Source organism: Dipodomys merriami, unplaced genomic scaffold, assembly GCF_024711535.1.
Source record: "Dipodomys merriami isolate MVZ:Mamm:240054 unplaced genomic scaffold, mDipMer1.0.p SCAF_10, whole genome shotgun sequence".
Taxonomy (NCBI): Eukaryota; Metazoa; Chordata; class Mammalia; order Rodentia; family Heteromyidae; genus Dipodomys; species Dipodomys merriami.
The window spans coordinates 47,359,531-47,378,864 of record NW_027202271.1 but is presented as its reverse complement, the minus strand read 5'-3'; the positions used below and the strand labels follow the sequence as shown (position 1 = coordinate 47,378,864).

At 36.5% G+C, this 19,334-nt stretch overlaps 1 protein-coding gene across 6 annotated transcripts in view; it reads right to left on the bottom strand.

Moving 5' to 3' along the window:
* The window catches only part of Cfap54 (cilia and flagella associated protein 54), a 248,380-nt gene that overhangs the window by 178,295 nt on the left and 50,751 nt on the right, over positions 1-19,334 (bottom strand). For all 6 annotated transcript variants that reach the window (XM_069990518.1, XM_069990555.1, XM_069990527.1 and 3 more), the window contains exons 16-22: positions 16,538-16,666; positions 16,057-16,183; positions 13,505-13,591; positions 13,291-13,412; positions 4,604-4,780; positions 586-678; positions 179-364 (exon numbers count right to left, since the gene is read on the bottom strand). In XM_069990518.1, coding sequence (XP_069846619.1) covers positions 179-364; positions 586-678; positions 4,604-4,780; positions 13,291-13,412; positions 13,505-13,591; positions 16,057-16,183; positions 16,538-16,666 — 921 coding nt within the window. The remainder of the gene's footprint in view (positions 1-178; positions 365-585; positions 679-4,603; positions 4,781-13,290; positions 13,413-13,504; positions 13,592-16,056; positions 16,184-16,537; positions 16,667-19,334) is intronic.

Here is a 19,334-nt window from a genome sequence, read left to right as displayed (position 1 = left end):
AAAATGTTACTGTAATAAAACAAACTTGCTAATAGAAGCAATGATTCCTATTATATGAAATTTAACTGCAATCATAGAAAACATATTTTACAGGACCTTTAGAATAAGAAATTACTCAGCAAATCCTTAGGAGGAAAAAATAAATTGTGCAAAAAAACCTAGCAGCAATCTTTTCTACCTGTGTCAGGTACATCCGAGCCGTGATAGCAGAAAGAGGTGGATAAAGCAGAATTGGTTTAGTTGTCTCTCCAATGGCATCACCAATGAGCTTCCCATTAGAACAATAAGCAGCAATTGCAAAAATGTAGTTTTCATTAGTCTCCAAACCTTTCACTTCAAAAATGGTTTTTCCATCAGCTGGTATCTATTAATAAAAAATTCAAATTATATATGTAAAATCAAAAACAATGTGACTTTTAAATATAACTATGCATACCTTGTTCTTTCTATGTTGGATTTTATTTATGACTTAAGTTGAAAATAGAATAGATTCACTGAAATAATGACTTCACAAGGGGAAAAAATCCCATTTAATTGTCATTAATGAGGTTTTGGTAAGATTTCTTGATATTTAATACAACATACCGCTTCTCCTGAATTTGGGAGATGATTATGGTTTAGTCTTACTTTTCCATAGTTTCCTTCTGCTTTGCAACCCAAAATGCAGTACCAAGACACCTGCCAAGGAGAAGGATGACATAATCACTTGCAATTCCTTTAAAAGACATTTGGTTTCTTTTCTCTGGATGTAGCATAAGAAATAATTTTCTAAAATTAAAAAAAAAAAACAAATATAACTGCTCCCATGCTTGGGGCTGGGAAGGTGGCTCAGTGTAGAGTGCTTGCCTTGCGTGTATGAGGCCCTGGGTTCGATTCCTCAGCACCACATAAACAGAAAAAGCCGGAAGTGGCGCTATGGCTCAAGTGATAGAGCACTAGCCTTGAGCTGAAGAGCTGAGGGACAGCTCCCAGACCCAGAGCTCAGGCTCCATGACCGACCAAAAATAAAAAATAAAATAAAATAAAATAAAATAAAGCTGCTCCCATGCTTTAAAGTATGAAACCATGTTTGCAAATATATTTAATCTTACTAAAGTAAAAACAAATAGAGTAAACTCACCTGGGACAATCAAGACTAAAATTTCATTATTATTCATTTTAACTATCAACTGAGAAGTTTCCACATGCTAAATATCATTAGGAAATTGACCAATTCTTTTTAATCACAACACAATTTCTATTTATAACACTCCTATGAAATGGAATTACTATCGTCATAAGAAATAAAGTTGCAGAGATCCTAAATCATTAACCCCAAAATAGACAGTAGCATAAGTTGACTCCAAAGGCAATTTAAACTTGATTGACTCAAGTTATGACTTGATAGGAACAAAGATCATCAGTGAAGAGATTTTCCTATTTTCCATAACTGAATATGACAAAAAAGCAAGTGGAATAAAGTCAAGAGACTAAATTGTGGTGTTAAAATATAATGTAAAAGCATACATGAAAAAGACTAGAAAGGAAATAAGAACAGTGGTAGAGCTAACAAGGTAAAATGGCAAAAGGATGCATGGTAAAGTAGTAACACAGAGTTTATTTTTCTCCAGCATGTAATTTTCTGAATTATAACATTGACTATAATAATTTATTTATTTATTTATGGTCGGTCGTGGGGCCTGAACTCTGGGCCTGGGCACTGTCCCTCAGCTCTTCAGCTCAAGGCTAGTGCTCTACCACTTGAGCCACAGCACCGCTTCCGGCTTATTTTGCTTATGTGGTTCTGAGGAATCGAACCCAGGGCCTCATGCATGCAAGGCAAGCGCTCTACCACTGAGCCACCTTCCAGGCCCCGATTATAATTTTTTTTTTTTTTTGATCGGTCATGGGGGTTGAACTCTGGGCTTGGGCGCTATCCCTGCGCAATTCAGCTCAAGGCGAGTGCTCTACGGCTTGAGCCACAGCAGCACTTCCAGTTTTCAAGTGGTTTATTGGAGATAAGAGTCTCACAGACTTTCCTGCCCAGGCTGGCTTTGAACCATGATCCTCAGATCTCAGCCTCCTCAGTAGCTAGGATTACAGGTGTGAGCCACCAGCGCCCAGCTTATAATAATTTTTCAAGAAAGACATAAACCAAACACAAAATGAAAATCACACAGAAACAACAAATTTAACTTGATTAAATAATTAGACAATGACCCTCTGCCAAGATGCCAAAATAATGGAGGTACATTACTGGAATGAACTATACGTTCTCACTGTAGGGAAAAGGAGAATGAGTTGATACCTAAGCAGTGGTATTATAAACAAGCCATACTTTTGGGGGTGGGAGGGCCATCACTGTGGCATTCTCTTTTCCCAGAGGCAAATTCTAAACTACAGGGGAGGCTAGAAAAAGGGAAAATGTAATTGTCTCTAATAACCAAGAATTTTTTTATAGCTTATGCCTGTTCCTCCTTCCTCCAGTCAACAATGAAAGGCAGAACCTTCAAGGACAGGAGAACCCAGAGACTGTATACAAGGGTGAAAAAAACAACATAAATATTAGGAGGAAGTATGAAATTAAATTATCTTGATCACTCATGCAAAAAAAGAGTCCCATTTTTCATGGGGGAGGAGAGGGGAAAAAAAGACTATTATATGACTTAGATTGTTATTGCTTTAAGTTATACACTCTAAACCAGAATTTAGAGGGTAAAATTCTCTCTAAAAGCATTTTTACAAGCACATTTGGTATTTTTATTTTGTTCTACTGATCTTAGTTTGTATAACTCAAAAAAGCAACGTGTAATTAGAATCTACATAAGAATAGTGATATCATGAACAAATCACTAACTTTGGAAGAATTTATAAACAATATAAATCACATTAGCATCTTCAACTATAAAAAAAGATTTTAATGAAATGAATGCCTTAACAAGAGGTTTTGATAAGACAAAAGTTTAGCTGGCTCTGCAAAGCAGAGAACTTATTTAAGCCCATGGCACCACCTAGTGCTGATGAACAAGCAACAGCAGAACTGTTCCCGAAGCAAGTTTCCCAATTTACTTAAACTTCAGATAATGTAACAACTGACAAGAACTGGAAGGGAAGGTTAGATGTCGCTCTCTTAGATATTCCTCCTATTTTCCAGCATTGTAAACTAAATGTTCATTACACATAAATACATCAAAATTAAAATTTGGGCTAAGTTTAAAATTAAACAAACAAAAACTTCTAAATTGGTAAAGCCCTGCTCTTAAACAGATTCCAAAAGGCTAGAGTTGAACTGTACAAGTGTTAATAGCAGAAAAAAATGTTTATTATAGTAAATGGAAAACATTACACCAGTGGCAACACCTCTTACTGATGTCCGTCTCTCTATTAATCTGAAATTCTTCAAAGAATGAGCCATACTTCATCTCTGTTTAGCTTCATCCCTCAATTACCTTGCTCAGAGCTGGATATATTATAGATGTTTAATAAATGCTCATTTGACTAATTTATGAGAAATATCACCAAATAATGGAGTCTATAACTCCACTACCAGTTTTGGTAAACTTTAATACAAATGTTTAACATAGGTGTAGAGAGACATAAATTAATATGCAAAGAACATTGTATATTAATCATCTTATTTTCATGGTAAACTTTTTTTTTTGCCGGTCCTGGGGCTTGAACTCAGGGCTCGGGCACTGTCCCTAAGCCTCTCTGTACTGAAAGCTAGCACTCTACCACTTGAGCCATAGTGCCACTTCCAGCTTTTTCTGTTTATGTGGTGCTGAGGAATCGAACCCAGGGCCTCATGCATGCGAGGCAAGCACTCTACCACTGAGCTACAATCCCAGCCTCAGTAAACACATTTTATAAATGAAAAATATCTTCACAAAATGTATTTCTCCTTCCTAAAGTCAGACTGCTAATGAGGAATGTAGCTATAATTTTAAACCTAAATGTACTTGACTTCCAAGTATATTCATGTAAAACACCTTAAAATAATCAATAAAAATTTATTCTTGTATACAACATCAAAAACACATCATTAATCACCCAAAAGAGAAGAATACACTATTAAAATATAAATTAGGAGAAGAAAATTTCTTGCTAGAAAACTAAATCCCAAGTTTTAGTCCCATTTAAACCAGTTTCAAGCCATCATAAATGGGAATAGAGGCTCTTCCTAATAAATACTTGATTACATTAAGCAAATCTATATTGGTTTAAGAACTTAGACTAGAACTCCCAAATTTCCACAGTCCATTTCCTCATCTCCTTCACTGGCTCTGAGAGCAACTAATCCTTCTTCAAATGTCTGATTCATTTCAAGTGAAGCCTCTCTTGGGCATATTTAAATGATAGCATATTCCTATGCCACAGCAACAAAGATAGGAAGGAAGAAGTTTCTCTTACTATAAAGTTGGGTGAAAATATCCCATAAATTGCATAAGGGGAAAATTCTGTCATGAAGTAACAGTATACATAAGACATTAGAATACTAATCTAGGGTCCAGTGCTTACAATGAAGACTAATCGGGTACTACAAGCAATAAAAGCATGAATCATTACAGCCATAAAAGTACTTCAGGTGCTCTGCATGAGGTGGAGATCATAATGGGCAGCCTACCTTAATATCAGAAATAAATGGAGCAGGCTTAAACGTCACAGAGCAATGAGTCCGGGACAGCAGAATAGGTGGAGGAGGGATTCTGCTTTTCTTTGTTTTTGAATTTTCCAAATACTTCTGATGTGAATATAGAGCACTTTGTTCTGCTTCTACCTTCTCAATTAAAGAATATGCTTCCTATAATGAAGTGTGAAAACAGAAAAAAATACATTTCAAGAGCTTAAACTTCGTATTTGTAAAATTCTGGTTACATTAACTAACATTATCTTTCCTATTTGCTGTTTCTTGAGCCTCAGAGTCATATAAATGAATGATTTTGAATATTTGCAAAATGACTAATAAACAAGGCTAACTATGATTACCAATGGTATCATCTTTATGCCTAAATGTTGTTAGTACTGCATATTAATATGAGACTTTTTTTGGGGGGTCCGGTCGTGAGGCCTGAACTCTGGGCCTGGGCGCTGTCCCTCAGCTCTTCAGCTCAAGGCTAGTGCTCTACCACTTGAGCCACAGCGCCACTTCCGGCTTTTTTCTTTTTGCTTATGTGGTGCTGAGGAATCGAACCCTGGGCCTCGTGCATGCAAGGCAAGCGCTCTACCACTGAGCCACATTCCCAGCCCCTTAATATGAGACTTTTTAAATCAAGCCCTCTGAACATCTACCATCATTTCCATTATCCATTTAAAAAATGACATTATTATCTGCAAACCTGAAAGCAATCATTGTTTTAAGAGGTTATTCATAAGGAAGGTTAGACATATAAAACAAAAGAATATAAATATTTGATGTAAATTACATTTTACCTTCTGAGCATGGTGGCATAGGTATGTAATCCCAACTTCTCAGCAGGCAGAGGCAAGAGAATCATGATTCAAGGTCAGCCCAAGCAAAGTTAGAGAGATCCTATCTCAAACAAAAAATTATAGAAGTAGATTCTTGAGAGCATGGCTTAGCGCAAGAGGTAGAGTTCCCTGGGTTCAATAACTAGTATCAAAAAAAGATCAACTATATTTCCAAAAAAGTAAGTGGTGATAAATAAATTTCCTAATATTTAGCACACAGGAATTAATTAACTAATGATAATTAAAATAATAATAAAATAGTATTTTAGTCTTAATAATCCTAGTTAAACTATCTGTGTTTTTTCACTTTTCTATTTGAACTTTTTTTTTTTTTTTTTTGGGTCTGGGGCTTAACTCAGGAGTCTCATTTACACTCAGCTTGTTTGCTCACAGCCAGTACTCTTGAGCCATGCTTCCAGCTAGGTTTTTTGTTGGTTACTAGAGATAAAATCTTGCAGCCTATTTTTTTTTTTTTTTTGCCAGGGCAGGCTTCAAATCATGGTCCTCCGAATGTCTGCCTTCCTGAGTACCTAGGGATATAAGCATGAGCCACCAGCACCCAACTATTTGAACACTTTTTAACATCTATTACTAATTTTTTTATTCTTTTCCCCAAAAAATATTGAAGCTAGGTCTAAAACAAAGATCAGAATTACCTTCTTCTTATTATATTTTATTGAAAATAGTTAACATCAAAGAATAAAGTCATTAGTTGTAATTAAAAATATCTGTAATGATTTTTAAATTCTACTTATTTTGTACTAGGAGATATTGGAAAATATTCCCACATTTTCAGGTCAATAATCTCAATAATTTGCAAGAACAATTGTTCCTTTGTTCAGGAAGCAATATCTTATAATCTCTTAGAGCCAATATGCCATATGTATTTAGACCCTAAGCTAACTTATATACACATGATAGGTGTGCAGAGTAACTGTGGAATCCTGAAATGAATCAGTCAAAAGGTTCAGCCAATAAATCTTAATGTAAAGAGATTCTACATTACCTCACAAAAGAAATAAATTCTGAGGGCCCTTCCAATGCTGATTTGTGCTGCAATGTGCCACAAAAACCAAGAACCAAAGTATTTCTCTGCTTATAGTTTGCACTAAAGAAAATGAAACCTGCCTGTCTTCAGAAGTTACCCAATGCTTATAAGGACAAGTTGACATTAAATATACTTGACACAGGCCTGACACTACAGTGCAGCAAAACACTAATGAAAGATGTAATGCAATCTTGAGGGCATGATTAAGACATATGTAAACAAGTAGCACAGGACTGGAATATTCACTACTTATTGAGTTGACCTCACTGTTCTGGGTTTTCAACATGATGCTATACATCAGAAGAAGATGAAAAGTACATTAAATCATCTCCAAGAACCCTAGGACAGAATGCTGTTGAAGATAACATATTAAATGTTTAAGATAAATCTAAGAGAAAACATAGGAAGAAATGCTTATTCTCATAAAGAGAATATAAAGCAGGTGCCAGTGGCTTATCACATAATCCTTGCTACTTAGGAAGCTGAGATTTGAAGGCTTGAGGTTTTAAATCCAGCCTTACAGAAAAGTCCTGGAGACTCCATCTCCAATTAATCAGCAAAATGAAAGACTGAAAGTATAGTTCTAGTGGTAGAGCACCAGTCTCGAGCAAGGAAACCTTGAAGGTGTAAAGCAAAACACAGAGTAATTATGGTGCTGCTGCTGATGGCTATAATTTGATGGCTAACACTTATTGGCTGTTTATTCTATATCAAAAGTGAAGCATTTTATATAAATCATTTTACAGATGATGAAATTAAAACCTTACGAGACTACAAATAACTTGACTTAAGACCAATAGTTACAGAAATACCACAACTCTAATCCAAGTCCCTTTACCACTATGTTATCTTAATAAAAAGCTTAGTTTAAAAAAAAATAGAAGAGGGGCTGGGAAGTTGGTTCAGTGGTAGAGTGTTTGCTTTATATGTATGAGGCCCTGGGTTCAGTTCCTCAGCACCACATAAGCAGAAAAAAGCCAGTAGTAGTGCTGTGGTTCAAGTGGTAGGGCGCTAGCCTTGAGCTGAAGAGCTGAGAGACAGCACTCAGTCCTTGACCAAAAAAATAATATATATATATATATATATATATGCACGCATATATATATATATATATATATATATGAGTAACCTAGATGAAGTTTGCAATACAACTAAACAACATCTGAAAAGAAAAAATATACTAAAAATCCTCTGTTAGTATTTGAAACTCGAAAGTGGTAATTTGACCTCAGAGAAGGAGGTCAGAATCAGAAAAGCTTTGTTCTGTCATGGTATCACAGAGAACAAATATTTAAGAGCTGAAACAATCTGTGAAAAAAGAGAATTCCTATATATTTCCCTCAAAAGTAAATAGGATTGATGACTGAAATGATATGAAAAAGAAAAAATAATTAAACACTGTTAACAAAGATAATAGAAAGTTTTTAGGGGATTCCAAGATGCAAATTCAGAAAATATTAAAGCTAGAAGTTATTAGAATATCTGGTAGCTCCATTGTTAGTTCTGGTTTCAAAATGGGACTATGTAATTATTTAAAATAATCTATTAAACTGTAATGTTCTTTTGCTTATAGTTGAAGTACAATTACCAGAATGTGGAATTGTTAAAATTATCTCTGCTGTAAATTCACTTAAGTTCTAACAAATAGGAGAAAATGATGGAACAATTGGATTTCTTTTTTAAATAAGTTTTTTATTGTGAAAATACTGTACAGAGGGGTTACAATCACATGAGCAAGGTAATGAGTACATTTCTTATCAAGCATTGTTGCCTCCTCCTTTGTTTTTCCTCTACCATCCTTTCCCTCCCATCTCCACAACTATATTCCTCCCCACACCCCTACCCCCATCCCCCACCCTCCGCCTAAATTGTAAAGTTCATTTTTTGACATAGCATCTTGTACATCTCATTGTTGCAATGGGTCAACCTGTATCCCTATTTAAACAATTTATTTTTTCCCTTCCACTCCCCAAATTTGACCAACATCAAATACAGTGAAAATAAAGGTTATACCATGGGGGAGGATATACAAAGCAACAAAAAAAATCACGTGGTACCCTATAACTACATTAGAAATAATAGCAAGAAAGAAAGAAACACTTGTGTCCTTATCTTGGGGTTCATTTCGCTTAACATCATCTTATCTGACCTTTTCGTCTTGTCTCAGACATATACTAGTTATTGCAAATAAGGGAAACCATGGGACCTATGTTTCTTTGCGCCTGACTTACTTCACTTAATATATTTTTTTCCAAGGAACAATTGGATTTCTTTGCAATAGAAACAACTGGAAAACCAGGTCTGCACCAAAGCAGCCCCAGAGGAGCAGAACATAATTATCACAATATGATCAAGGTACAGGCACTGGAGTGAATAAATTGCCAAATTTTCACTCATCGAACAACACAAAGAAATTTCTTTCCTCAGATTCCTTCCCATTTTCAATTGGAGTACACAGACTAAAGTTTTATTCTTTTCATCTCTGCACTGTAGATTCAGGTTCCCCTAGAGGAGCAATCAATAGGCTTCCCTGGCATCACTGCTGTCCTCTTGAGGACATGTCCCACACTCATTGTATCTAATGGAGAAGAAGAAATTACCCTCCCCCCCAAAATGGCATCTGAAAGGTGAAATGGATACTGGGCAGAAAACAAGAGCACTACCTTGGAAACCCTTAGCACTTGCGTAGAAGGGTGTTTTTGCCTCTTTCCAGGGACAAATGGCATCTCAAAAGATGCTGAGTGTTGTACTCTGCAAAGATGCAGATGCAGATGTATTCCCCAGTTGACTAAAGTCTTGACATAAAGCCACATAATTACTGCTCTACTTGATCAGAAGTCAGTGAATCCAGTATGAATTCTAGGTGCACTTCCCTAAAGTTGGTAGATGGTATAATGTATAAAAATTGACCTTCCAGAGGTCAAATAAGGAGGGAAAGTGGAGAAAAAATAAAACCTGCCTGTCAAGAAAAATAGCCAGTCATTTATCTGATTTGGAAAGCTAATGAGTCATTATCAAAAGGTTTGTCCCTCATCTGTGGCACCAAGTTGGTTCACTTTTAATTGATTCAAAATAAACCAGACACCTGATGAGATTATCTGGATCCACAGGGGCAGGAAGGTTTTGAAAAACTAAAACAGGCTATAAATTATTTAAGAGTTCAGAGGAGACCCAAGTTTTTCATACCTTTTTATGGTATCTAGCGACACATCAACTATTGATATGGGGACAATTTTGTTACAAGATCATGATAATGTAAAACATTGTGTAATATACCCCAGCAGAAAATGATTGTCAAGGGAAAGAAACTTATTTGTCTTCTTTAAAGAAGAAAAGTTTGGCAATTACTTGAGCCATAATATCGCTGTTTAGTAGAGTACCCTGAGGACTGATCATCAAGCCTTAACATTTAGATAAAAACTACCCCTGAGGAGCAGAGGTGACTAGCAGAAGATTACAGGACCTCAAAAATAAATATTCAACATGATCTCAGTTGGTGAAAATTCTTGTGGAGGATTACCATAAAATCAGACTCTAAATGTATCTCATGAGTCTATCCTGACAGGACATTATACTCATAACTTTTTCTCAAGTTCAAATAGTTTCACTTAAGAACCAAGGAAGAGAAATGTGCTGGCAACTTGAGATCTCCCATATCCCCAGAATGCTCCTCTCTCTCAGTAGGAAGAAGGTAAAAACACAACAAGGGAATGGCATATTGTGGCAGTAGGAAGATCAGAATGAGTCATAATAAAACAAAGGAGAAAACTCCAGAGCTTTTACTCTCTTCAGGCTACAAAAACCTATGTGATTAGTCCTGAGAGCAACATTTCTAAAAGAAAGATAAAGTTTATTTTCCTGGAAACAAAACTGAAGTACCAAATGCTTTCTAAACAAATGGCCACAAAAATATCTGCTGAGAAAAATGGATCTAAGCACACCAACAAAGATCAGAGGAGACTTGGCCTTGTCAACACTTATCCAACACTGCCATCAGACCTAACACAAGTACAGTACTTTCAGGACAGACTTCTCTACCTTGAACAATAAAACCATCTTTCCATCCAAAACTCTGAGACTAGGATAAAAGGCTTCTTAGGACTTTGTCTCTACCTTCCCACAGGTCTCATGTATTACCATCCTATCTCCCACCCACCTTTGCATTCAAGCCCAGCAAGCTGAATGATCCACTATGACTGAATGAGCACACTATGACTTTTGTTCCCTTGGCAAGTTCTCTCTGCCTAGGATGCTTTTCTTCTTTGCCCTCCTCTGTGTCTGGTTACTCAGTATTCTTGCAGTTTTCAACTTTAGTTTGCTACTGTGCGTCTTTCAATACTCAGCTTCTCCCAAGCTGTAGGTATTTCCCTAGACGTTTTGCACTGCTGACTTAGGTACTCCTCTGCTAAATTCTACTGGTACCCTTGCAGTTAAAGTACCTGTGAAACTCACCCATGGTTACCTGCTTACTTATTTATGCTTCTACAGACTGGATTTATCTAGGAGGAAACCAAGGGAACAAATAGAAGGTAGGGACCACAAGGGCAGGCCCACAAAGAAGAAGCAATCAATCAATATTTGTTGAATATGTAAAGGACTTTGATTTTTATCCTCTGCACTTAAAATACTATCAGTCACATAAGGAATTTTTCAATAAATACTTACTGAGTGGTTCTTAGTCACTAAAAATTATCTTTAGATGATAAACTGATAGACAGATAACTAGAAAGACATGTATGGGAAAACTTGAATTTCAAGATTTTACTTGTTCATTTCAAATACTTACCTTCTAGCTCTCTCAGACCTTCATTTTCTGATCCTTGACTTGATCTTAATCTCATGAAGATATTTAGTCTCTTAATAATTCTACACCAAATTTGCTCTCTCATATGGTACTTTACTTTTTTTGTCACTCATGAGGCTTGAACTCTGGGTCTGGGCACTGTCCCTCAGCTCTTCAGCTCAAAGTGAGCACTCTACCACTTGAGCCACTGCTACTTCCGGTTTTTCTGGTGGTTTATTGGAGACAAGAGTCTAACTGACTTTCCTGCCCAGGCTGGCTTTGAACTGTGATCCTCAAATCTCAGCCTCCTGAGTAGCTAGGATTACAGTATGAGCCACTGGCAGCCAGTGGGACTTTACTTTTTTTTAACCTCTCTTTCTCCACCTCTCCTTCTCCTTCTCCCTCTCATCTTTAGTATTTCTTTCTTTGTTCCAGCTGTTTACCTATAGCAGACTAATATGCTAAATTTTGTCTTAAACCCCCTTAACTCTGTATCCTCCTCCTCCTATCTTTGATCTTTTTTCCTTCTCCTACCAGCCAAATTATTTGCAACATTATTCTCTGTTCAAATTATTTGCAACATTATTCTGTCTTCAGTTTGTATCTGGAATGTGCCTCAAAGGTCTATGTGTGAAAGGCTTAGTCAGCACTAAGCCTACCAGCATGTGGAGAAACCTTTACCAGAGAGAAACTAGTAGAGAGAAGTTAGGTCATTGCAAACATGCATTTGAAGAGGATACTGAAACCCAAACAGCTCTTTTGTGTATACCCTTCTCTCCCTTTTCCCTATCCCTACTCTTCCTCTCTTTTCCTATCCATCATGAGGGGAACAGGCTTCCTAACACCACAGTACTGTATTGGCTTGCCACAGGCCCAAAAGCAACAGGGCCAAGTAAACCTCTGAAACTACAAATCAAAATAAACTTTTCTTCCCTTCAAGTCAGTTTACTCAAGTATGCTGTCACAGCAATGGAAAGCTGAATAGTACAGTCAATGTAATCAAAACTTTACAGGCCATACATGAGGTAAAGGGAAAGAAGATCCCATAGCTCAAAATGTGATGGACTTGGGGAAGTTAACATAAAATCAACATACCCAAAAGAGGAAAGAATAATTTCCAGACTAGAGTGAGACCCAATTAAAGATATCAACAAGGGCTAGGGACATAGCTCAATGGCAGACAATTTGCTTAACATACGCAAGGTCCTGATTCAATCCCTGGCACACAAACACAAAATTAGCCACAGTATCTATCTGAGAAAGCCTGAAGGCTTTAAGCATTCTAATTCCAAAGAGAGAAATGCAGGAGGCCAGCACAGTATCATTCCAATACTATAATTCCCCTGCTTATAACTGCTTCTGATTTTATTTGGTTCCCATGTAAGTTGTCCCTAGGGAAATATAATCTCTTATTTCAGGATAGTTCAGGACTAGAGATATAGATTAGTACTCTTCTCAGGCTGAACTTAATATAACAAACCTGAAAATTCACAATAGAATATAACTACAAAGTTTTGACACTACTGAAGTTTGAATACAGAACCTCATGCTTGCTAAGTAGGCACTCTACCACTTAAGATAAACTCCCAGCCATTTCTCCTTTAGGCATATTTCAGGAAGGGTCTCACACTGTTTTCTGGGAGAAGGGCTCAGACCTGGAAACGACTGTCTTTAGCTTCCCACTTGCTGAGATTACAGATGCATACCACCAACTTATCTTATTACTTATTGAAACAGGTTTTCTTAAATTTTAGCCTAGGTTGGTCTCAAACTGAAATCTTCCCCATATCCATCTCCTGGTTGCTAGAATTATAGGCCTGCGCTATTACACCAAGCCTATTTTTTTTAAAGACAGAGAGAAACAAAGCATGCATTTATGGACATGTCAAAATGAAACTGCTTTGTACAACAAATGGATGCTAATAATAAAATGCAGGAAGAAGAAAAACAAAGCACTCATTATAACAGAAGTTGTATGCCAGAACTAAAAGAAGAAATTAAATACTGTTACCATCAAGATGTTCAATGCAGATGTAGATATTACATTATTCTCAAATAGTAAAAGGGCCTTCTGCATTAAGTAGACTGCTTTGGAGAGCTTATTCATTTTTATTTTGTTCATTACACTTTCTTCTGCAAAGGCAAACAGTTATGTTACCAAAATGACAAAATAAAACTATCATTCAAATCTTTGTGGTAAGAGGGAGAAATACAATTTTAATTACCTGTAAAACAATCAGGGCTTCTAGACTTTTTCATCTTTTCTGAAGCTTTGGTAGACATACTTTTGCTATCAGTTGGGATCTGAAAAACTGAAGAAAACTTTCACTACAATTAGGCTTTATATCCAAGACAGGAAATCATTTTAAACTTTAGTTATTATCTGTTTTTAAATGTATTGCTTCCTCTATCATATGTCATCTTATTCTTTATTAATAGTTAAAAGTTCAAATACACTCCTTGTGATGCCATCCTACTTCAGATCCTCTTTCATTTGTCACAGTATGCCTCAGGACAGAAAATTTCCAAGTAATAAAAATATTTGATTTTTTAATTTTATCTTGAGTAAAAATTACCTTGAAGGTAAATTTTTGTTCACTTCACCTTTTCTTAAATCATTGATGACAAGTCCTGATAGCAACTAGTTGTCAAAATTCCTCTCAGCCCTTCCTAGATAAACTGTGTCACATCAGAGTCCCTGTGAAAGCTGAGGACAGCAGGGAGACCAGAGTCCCCTTCAAGACTCTCAGCTAAAACAGGAATCATTGCCACTTGTTGGTCCTGAAGTATAGATGGACAGTGGTCTGGTAGGGAAAGGAGTTGGATGAGGGAGGAAAGCAAAGAATCTAAAGGTCTGCTGGAACCCAAAGATAAAAACTGGATCACTAATTCTCGATATCCAGGTCTGGTCCTCACCTCAAGAGACCTGGCCAATATTTTGGCTCTGTTCTAAGTGAATGTGCCTGTAGTAACTTTACAATAAAGCCATTTTAGTTATATTCTCACTTAGTCCAGTACACAGGGGCGGTAATTGATGAAAAAATGGCAAAGACCCCACTGAAAAATATAATGTTTCTTTAATGGCAAAGGGTCAGGAAACTGCTCTGCATGGGGACAGCAATGCAAAGCAGGAAATAATGCATTATTCTTTCCCTAACAAGGGTATATAAATGGTCATCAATAAATTGTCATTGGCGATAAGAAGGAAGAAATTTCTAGGGAATTCTGAATGTCAGGCACAGATGACTCACTTTCTTACCATGATTATGGACAAGCAGTTATCATAAAGTTGTAGAATAAGAATGACACACAGTATTTAGGGAACTTCAATTTGAGAGTAACCTGCTCAGTAAAGAAAGACAGGAGGAGCACAGTAATATCTACAATAGGGCTGAAGTTCAATAAAGCAGAGGAAAACATTAAAGATAGCCAGAGATACAGAAAGGGAATACTACCCTAATAATACTGTTTAAAACTGAACTCAAGTCTACCATCAATATCTTTAAGTGGATTCTGATTTAAAACAAACATTAACACAGCCATTAAAAGAATAAAATAATGTCATTTGCAGGGAAATGGATGGAACTAGTACAAATCACATTAGCTAAGGTAAGATCAGAGAGACAAATGATGCGTGTGCTCTCTGATCTGTGGAAGTTAGATCTAAAATGAACTAGGATATGACAAATTATACAGGATTCTAGAATCTCACACATAGTGAAACCAAAAGAGGATACTCTTTTTAGGAGAGCAACACAAAGGCACATTGCCAAAATGCCTCTTCATATTTATACAAAATAATATACGTACTGAAACAAACTCCAAGATATGGAAACAAAGGACTTCTTTTTAGTTTTTGGTTTTTGATAATTCTGTCTTCTTTACCTTATGGATGGTTTATTCACATGTATATCTTTGGGAGGGTCGGGGGAGGGCATAGAACTTTAAGGGGGAAACGGGTGAAAAGACAGGAGAAAGTGGTCTCAGGCCAGCCCTAAGCAATAAATCCAAGATCCTATCAGAAAAATAGCAATGCATAAGCTGGGTACTGGTGGCTCACACCTGTTATTCTAGCTACTCAGGAGACTGACATCTGAAGATCACAAGCCAGCCTAGGCAGGAAAGTCCATGAGACACTTACCCGTAATTAACCACCAAAAAGCTAGAAGTAGAGCTATGACTCAAGTGGTAGAGTGCTAGCCTTGAGCAAAAGTGCTCAGGGATAGTTCAAGCCCCATGACTGGTAAACACACACACACACACACACACACACACACACACACACACACACAAACACACACACTGATAGAGCACCTGCCTAGCAAGCATGAGGCTCCACATCCAAACCCTAGTATTGCCAATAAAGAAGAAAGAAAGAGAGGGAAGGAAAGAAAATTGGAAGGAAGGAAGGAAGGAAAGAGGAAGGAAGGAAGGAAGGAAGGAAGGAAGGAAGGAAGGAAGGAAGGAAGGAAGGAAGGAAGGAAGGAAGGAAGGGAAAGAAAGAAAGAAAGAAAGAAAGAAAGAAAGAAAGAAAGAAAGAAAGAAAGAAAGAAAGAAAGAAAGAAAGAAAGAAAGAAAGAAAGAAAGAGGAGGGAAGGAAGGAAGGAAGGTGTGAAAGAAAGAGGGAGGGAGACGTCTATTGGTACTAACCAGGGAAGAAAAAAGAAAACAAAATAATCAAATTTATCTGGAGAACACTCAGTCAACTAGAATACAACTACAAATTAAATTGAATCTATTTTTGAACAGTATAGTTCTTTGCTTTAAGGACTGTTACCGTGCAATTGGTCAAGAAGTGCAATGGCTATTCGGTGCTGAGCTTGAATGAGTTCCAGATGCAAATCCATCATGAAACTATTTTCTGAGATTGGTTTGTAAGTGTCTCCATCTGTATCATGGGAGCACTTTTGTCATGAAGAGTTAAAGTAAAAATGAAAAGAAAAAGCATCAAAACACACTGAAAATAACTGTATCCTATCATCACATCAAGTTGTATCTTACTCAGTTCCATTAAATTCTGCTCCCTTCTGAACCCTTTGTTATTGGCTCATACACCAATAAGTACACTCAGAATTCATTAATGACTTCTTCAGTGACAAATTCAAAGACACTATTCTTGAGCTACTGCTAGGAAAATATATTTCTGCCCTATAAGAGGAAAACTCCTACAAAATCATGCTTTCCTTATCCATCTGCAAGTCATCCCTCTTACTACACAAGTAGAACTTCAACCTGATCCAAGATTTTCCCATTCTCACCTTGACATAGCAATGGTCAATTACTGATGATCCATTTGGCAAAGTAGTTAACATGAAATGTAAATTCATTCCATTAATTGTTTTATCAAGAAGTTCATAAGCATAAGACAACTGTTCCACAGGTGTTTTCTAAAATAGTTTCATAAACATAAAGGAATAAAAGAAAACTTAGGGAAAATCATATGCAACATTTCCAAACTCTTCCTAACAGCAGTTCAAAACTAAGTAGCAGAAACTTAAACAATTTACCCAACGTTAACAGTGTAGGACATCTTAATAAATGTGTTTCTCTTTGACTAAACATTGAGTACTATCAATGAAGATGAAAATAATATATTTTATCATTTTCCAAGTATAAATTAAACTTTTCACAAACATGTACATAATTTCAATTTATTGTTTTCAAAGTTCTGATCATACCTAGCATGGTAATAATACAAACTTACATTCCCAGTACTAGGGAGGTGAAGACAGGACAATCAGGAGTTTGAAACCAGCCTAAACTACACAGAGAGCACCAGACCAGCCTGACCTACAGAACAAGGCCTTGTCTCAAAAAGAATTTTTAAATATACAGCTTATATAATTCATCATTGTTGCATACTTAATTTTTAAAAATTATTTTATTTAAATCCCAAGTGATTTTTAAATATTTACAACTATTGAGTAGTTGTACAAAATCTCAGAACTAGAAGTGTAGATTTTATCTGTGTGTGGTGGCACATGCCTATAATTCAGCAACTGAGAGGCTGAAGCAGAAGGATTACAAGGCCTGCCTGTCATACAGAATGATTTTGAGATTAGTCTATCTCAAAAAAATCAAAGGCTTGAGCTGAAACACAGTGATAGAGTGCCTGCTATCCAGGTGTTAGGCCCTAGATTTGATCACTAGAACAAAACAAAAAGATCTAGGGTCCACCAAACCCAGTGGCCTACATCTACATCATAATTTTAAAAATCTACTTTTTCACTCAATTATATGTTGCTAAAATGCATTCAGACTGGGGCAAGTCAGGATTATGAGCACAGAAGGATTCTAGATTTTTACATACAGAAAGAGAGTCAGTGAACAGAATAAGAAGTATCCATCACTATTAGAAGACATGAAGAAGCAAACCTGAAGAAAGCTGCCAATGACAATTGAATCTAGGAGGCAGTCGACAACCTCAAACACCTACTACATGGCAGCTGTTCAACTACAAGAGCTCACACAATGTGACTGGTAAACTTACCTCTCATCTGCCACTCCAGAATGAAAACTCTCATATTCTGCAATAGAATCCCTATGAATCCCCCTTCTTGGAAATACTAGCCACTTGGAGCCATAGGGAAATGAAATGCTGCAAATACAGTTCCAGGTTGCCCCTATCATTCAAAGGTGACTGTAGAGATGGGTTGTAGTGGTGCCAAGCTGACTCTAGTCCAAACCCTACCATAATTCATTCATCTCAGATTCATGTAGCATTAACTGGGGCTATTCTGAAAAGACAGTTTATTTACTCATCTGCAGATAGACACTTAAGACACTATTACTAAATATGCTGTCAGGCATTATACTGTCTGTGAATAAAGATGAAGTTATTACTTACTTTATTGTTCTTATATCTTTTTTCTGGTTTTTTAAAAATCATCTAAGACTTATAGAAAATGATGAAAAGAAGAATGACATATTCTTACATGGTTACAGACTAGATGGACAACTTTTAATCTTTAGGCATAACATTCATTGAGGGTCTTTGGATGATACACTTTACTAGATAAGTAAGCCTTCTATTTTGAATGTTCAGGAGTCATTTTTCAAAGAATGGTCATGCCAGATGTTGGTGGCTAACATCTGCAATTCTAGCTACACAGGAGGGCTGAGATATGAGAATCAAGATCCCAAGTTAGCTGGGGCAAAAAAGAGAAAAATCCATGAGACTCATCTCCAATTAACCATCAAAAAGCTGGAAATGGAGCTGTGGCTCAATTGGTAAAGTGCTAGTTTTGAGCAAAAAAGCTCAGGAACAGTGTCCTCACCCAGAGTTCAACTCCTAGGAATGGTAAATAAATAAGTAAATAAATAAAGTTGTTTAATCTTATCAAATCATTTAATTGTATGTCTGTCTAGTGGTTTAGTCATATCTTTTTACTTTTTTATCCGTAAATATTACATATTGCATTATAGATTTTTCTAATGTGAAATCATCCTTGCATCTCTAGAATATGTACAAGTATATATAACCAATCAAGATACCTTTCCACTAAAGAATTACAGGCTCAGAGATGTTCCCAAGTAACTCAAGCAGCATGAATTCAAATAGAAACCTATTTATGGGCAGGCTCAAGGTTATAACTCATTAGGGAAAGAGACTTTCTCCCACCCACTCCTCTTCTGAAGACCAAGGCTGAGATAATTCTCAACATAGACAGATTTTGTTCTAGTTGATCACAGGATGTAATGTCAGTGCCAACTTCATCTTTCATGTGCTCAAGCTTTATTCATGGAAGCCTGTTAAAATCTAAGCTTCTCATGCCCAGCTACCTACTACAGCACTCACTTGTAAACTTACCACTCAGGTTTTCAGCTTGCCTTTCTATTTTGGACCCAGGCATTTACCTTACTTTCTTGAGAGCTCCACTTAAGGATTCGTTATTCAGTTTTTTCCAACAGTTCCAGGTTTTTTCTACCAGGATTTGAATGCATCTAGGTAGTTATTTGGCCAAATACTATTTAAACATCAAAAAATGTCAAAGCCTCCTCACACATTCACATTCCATCCTTATCGTGACCATCACCATGGTCATCCCATTACCA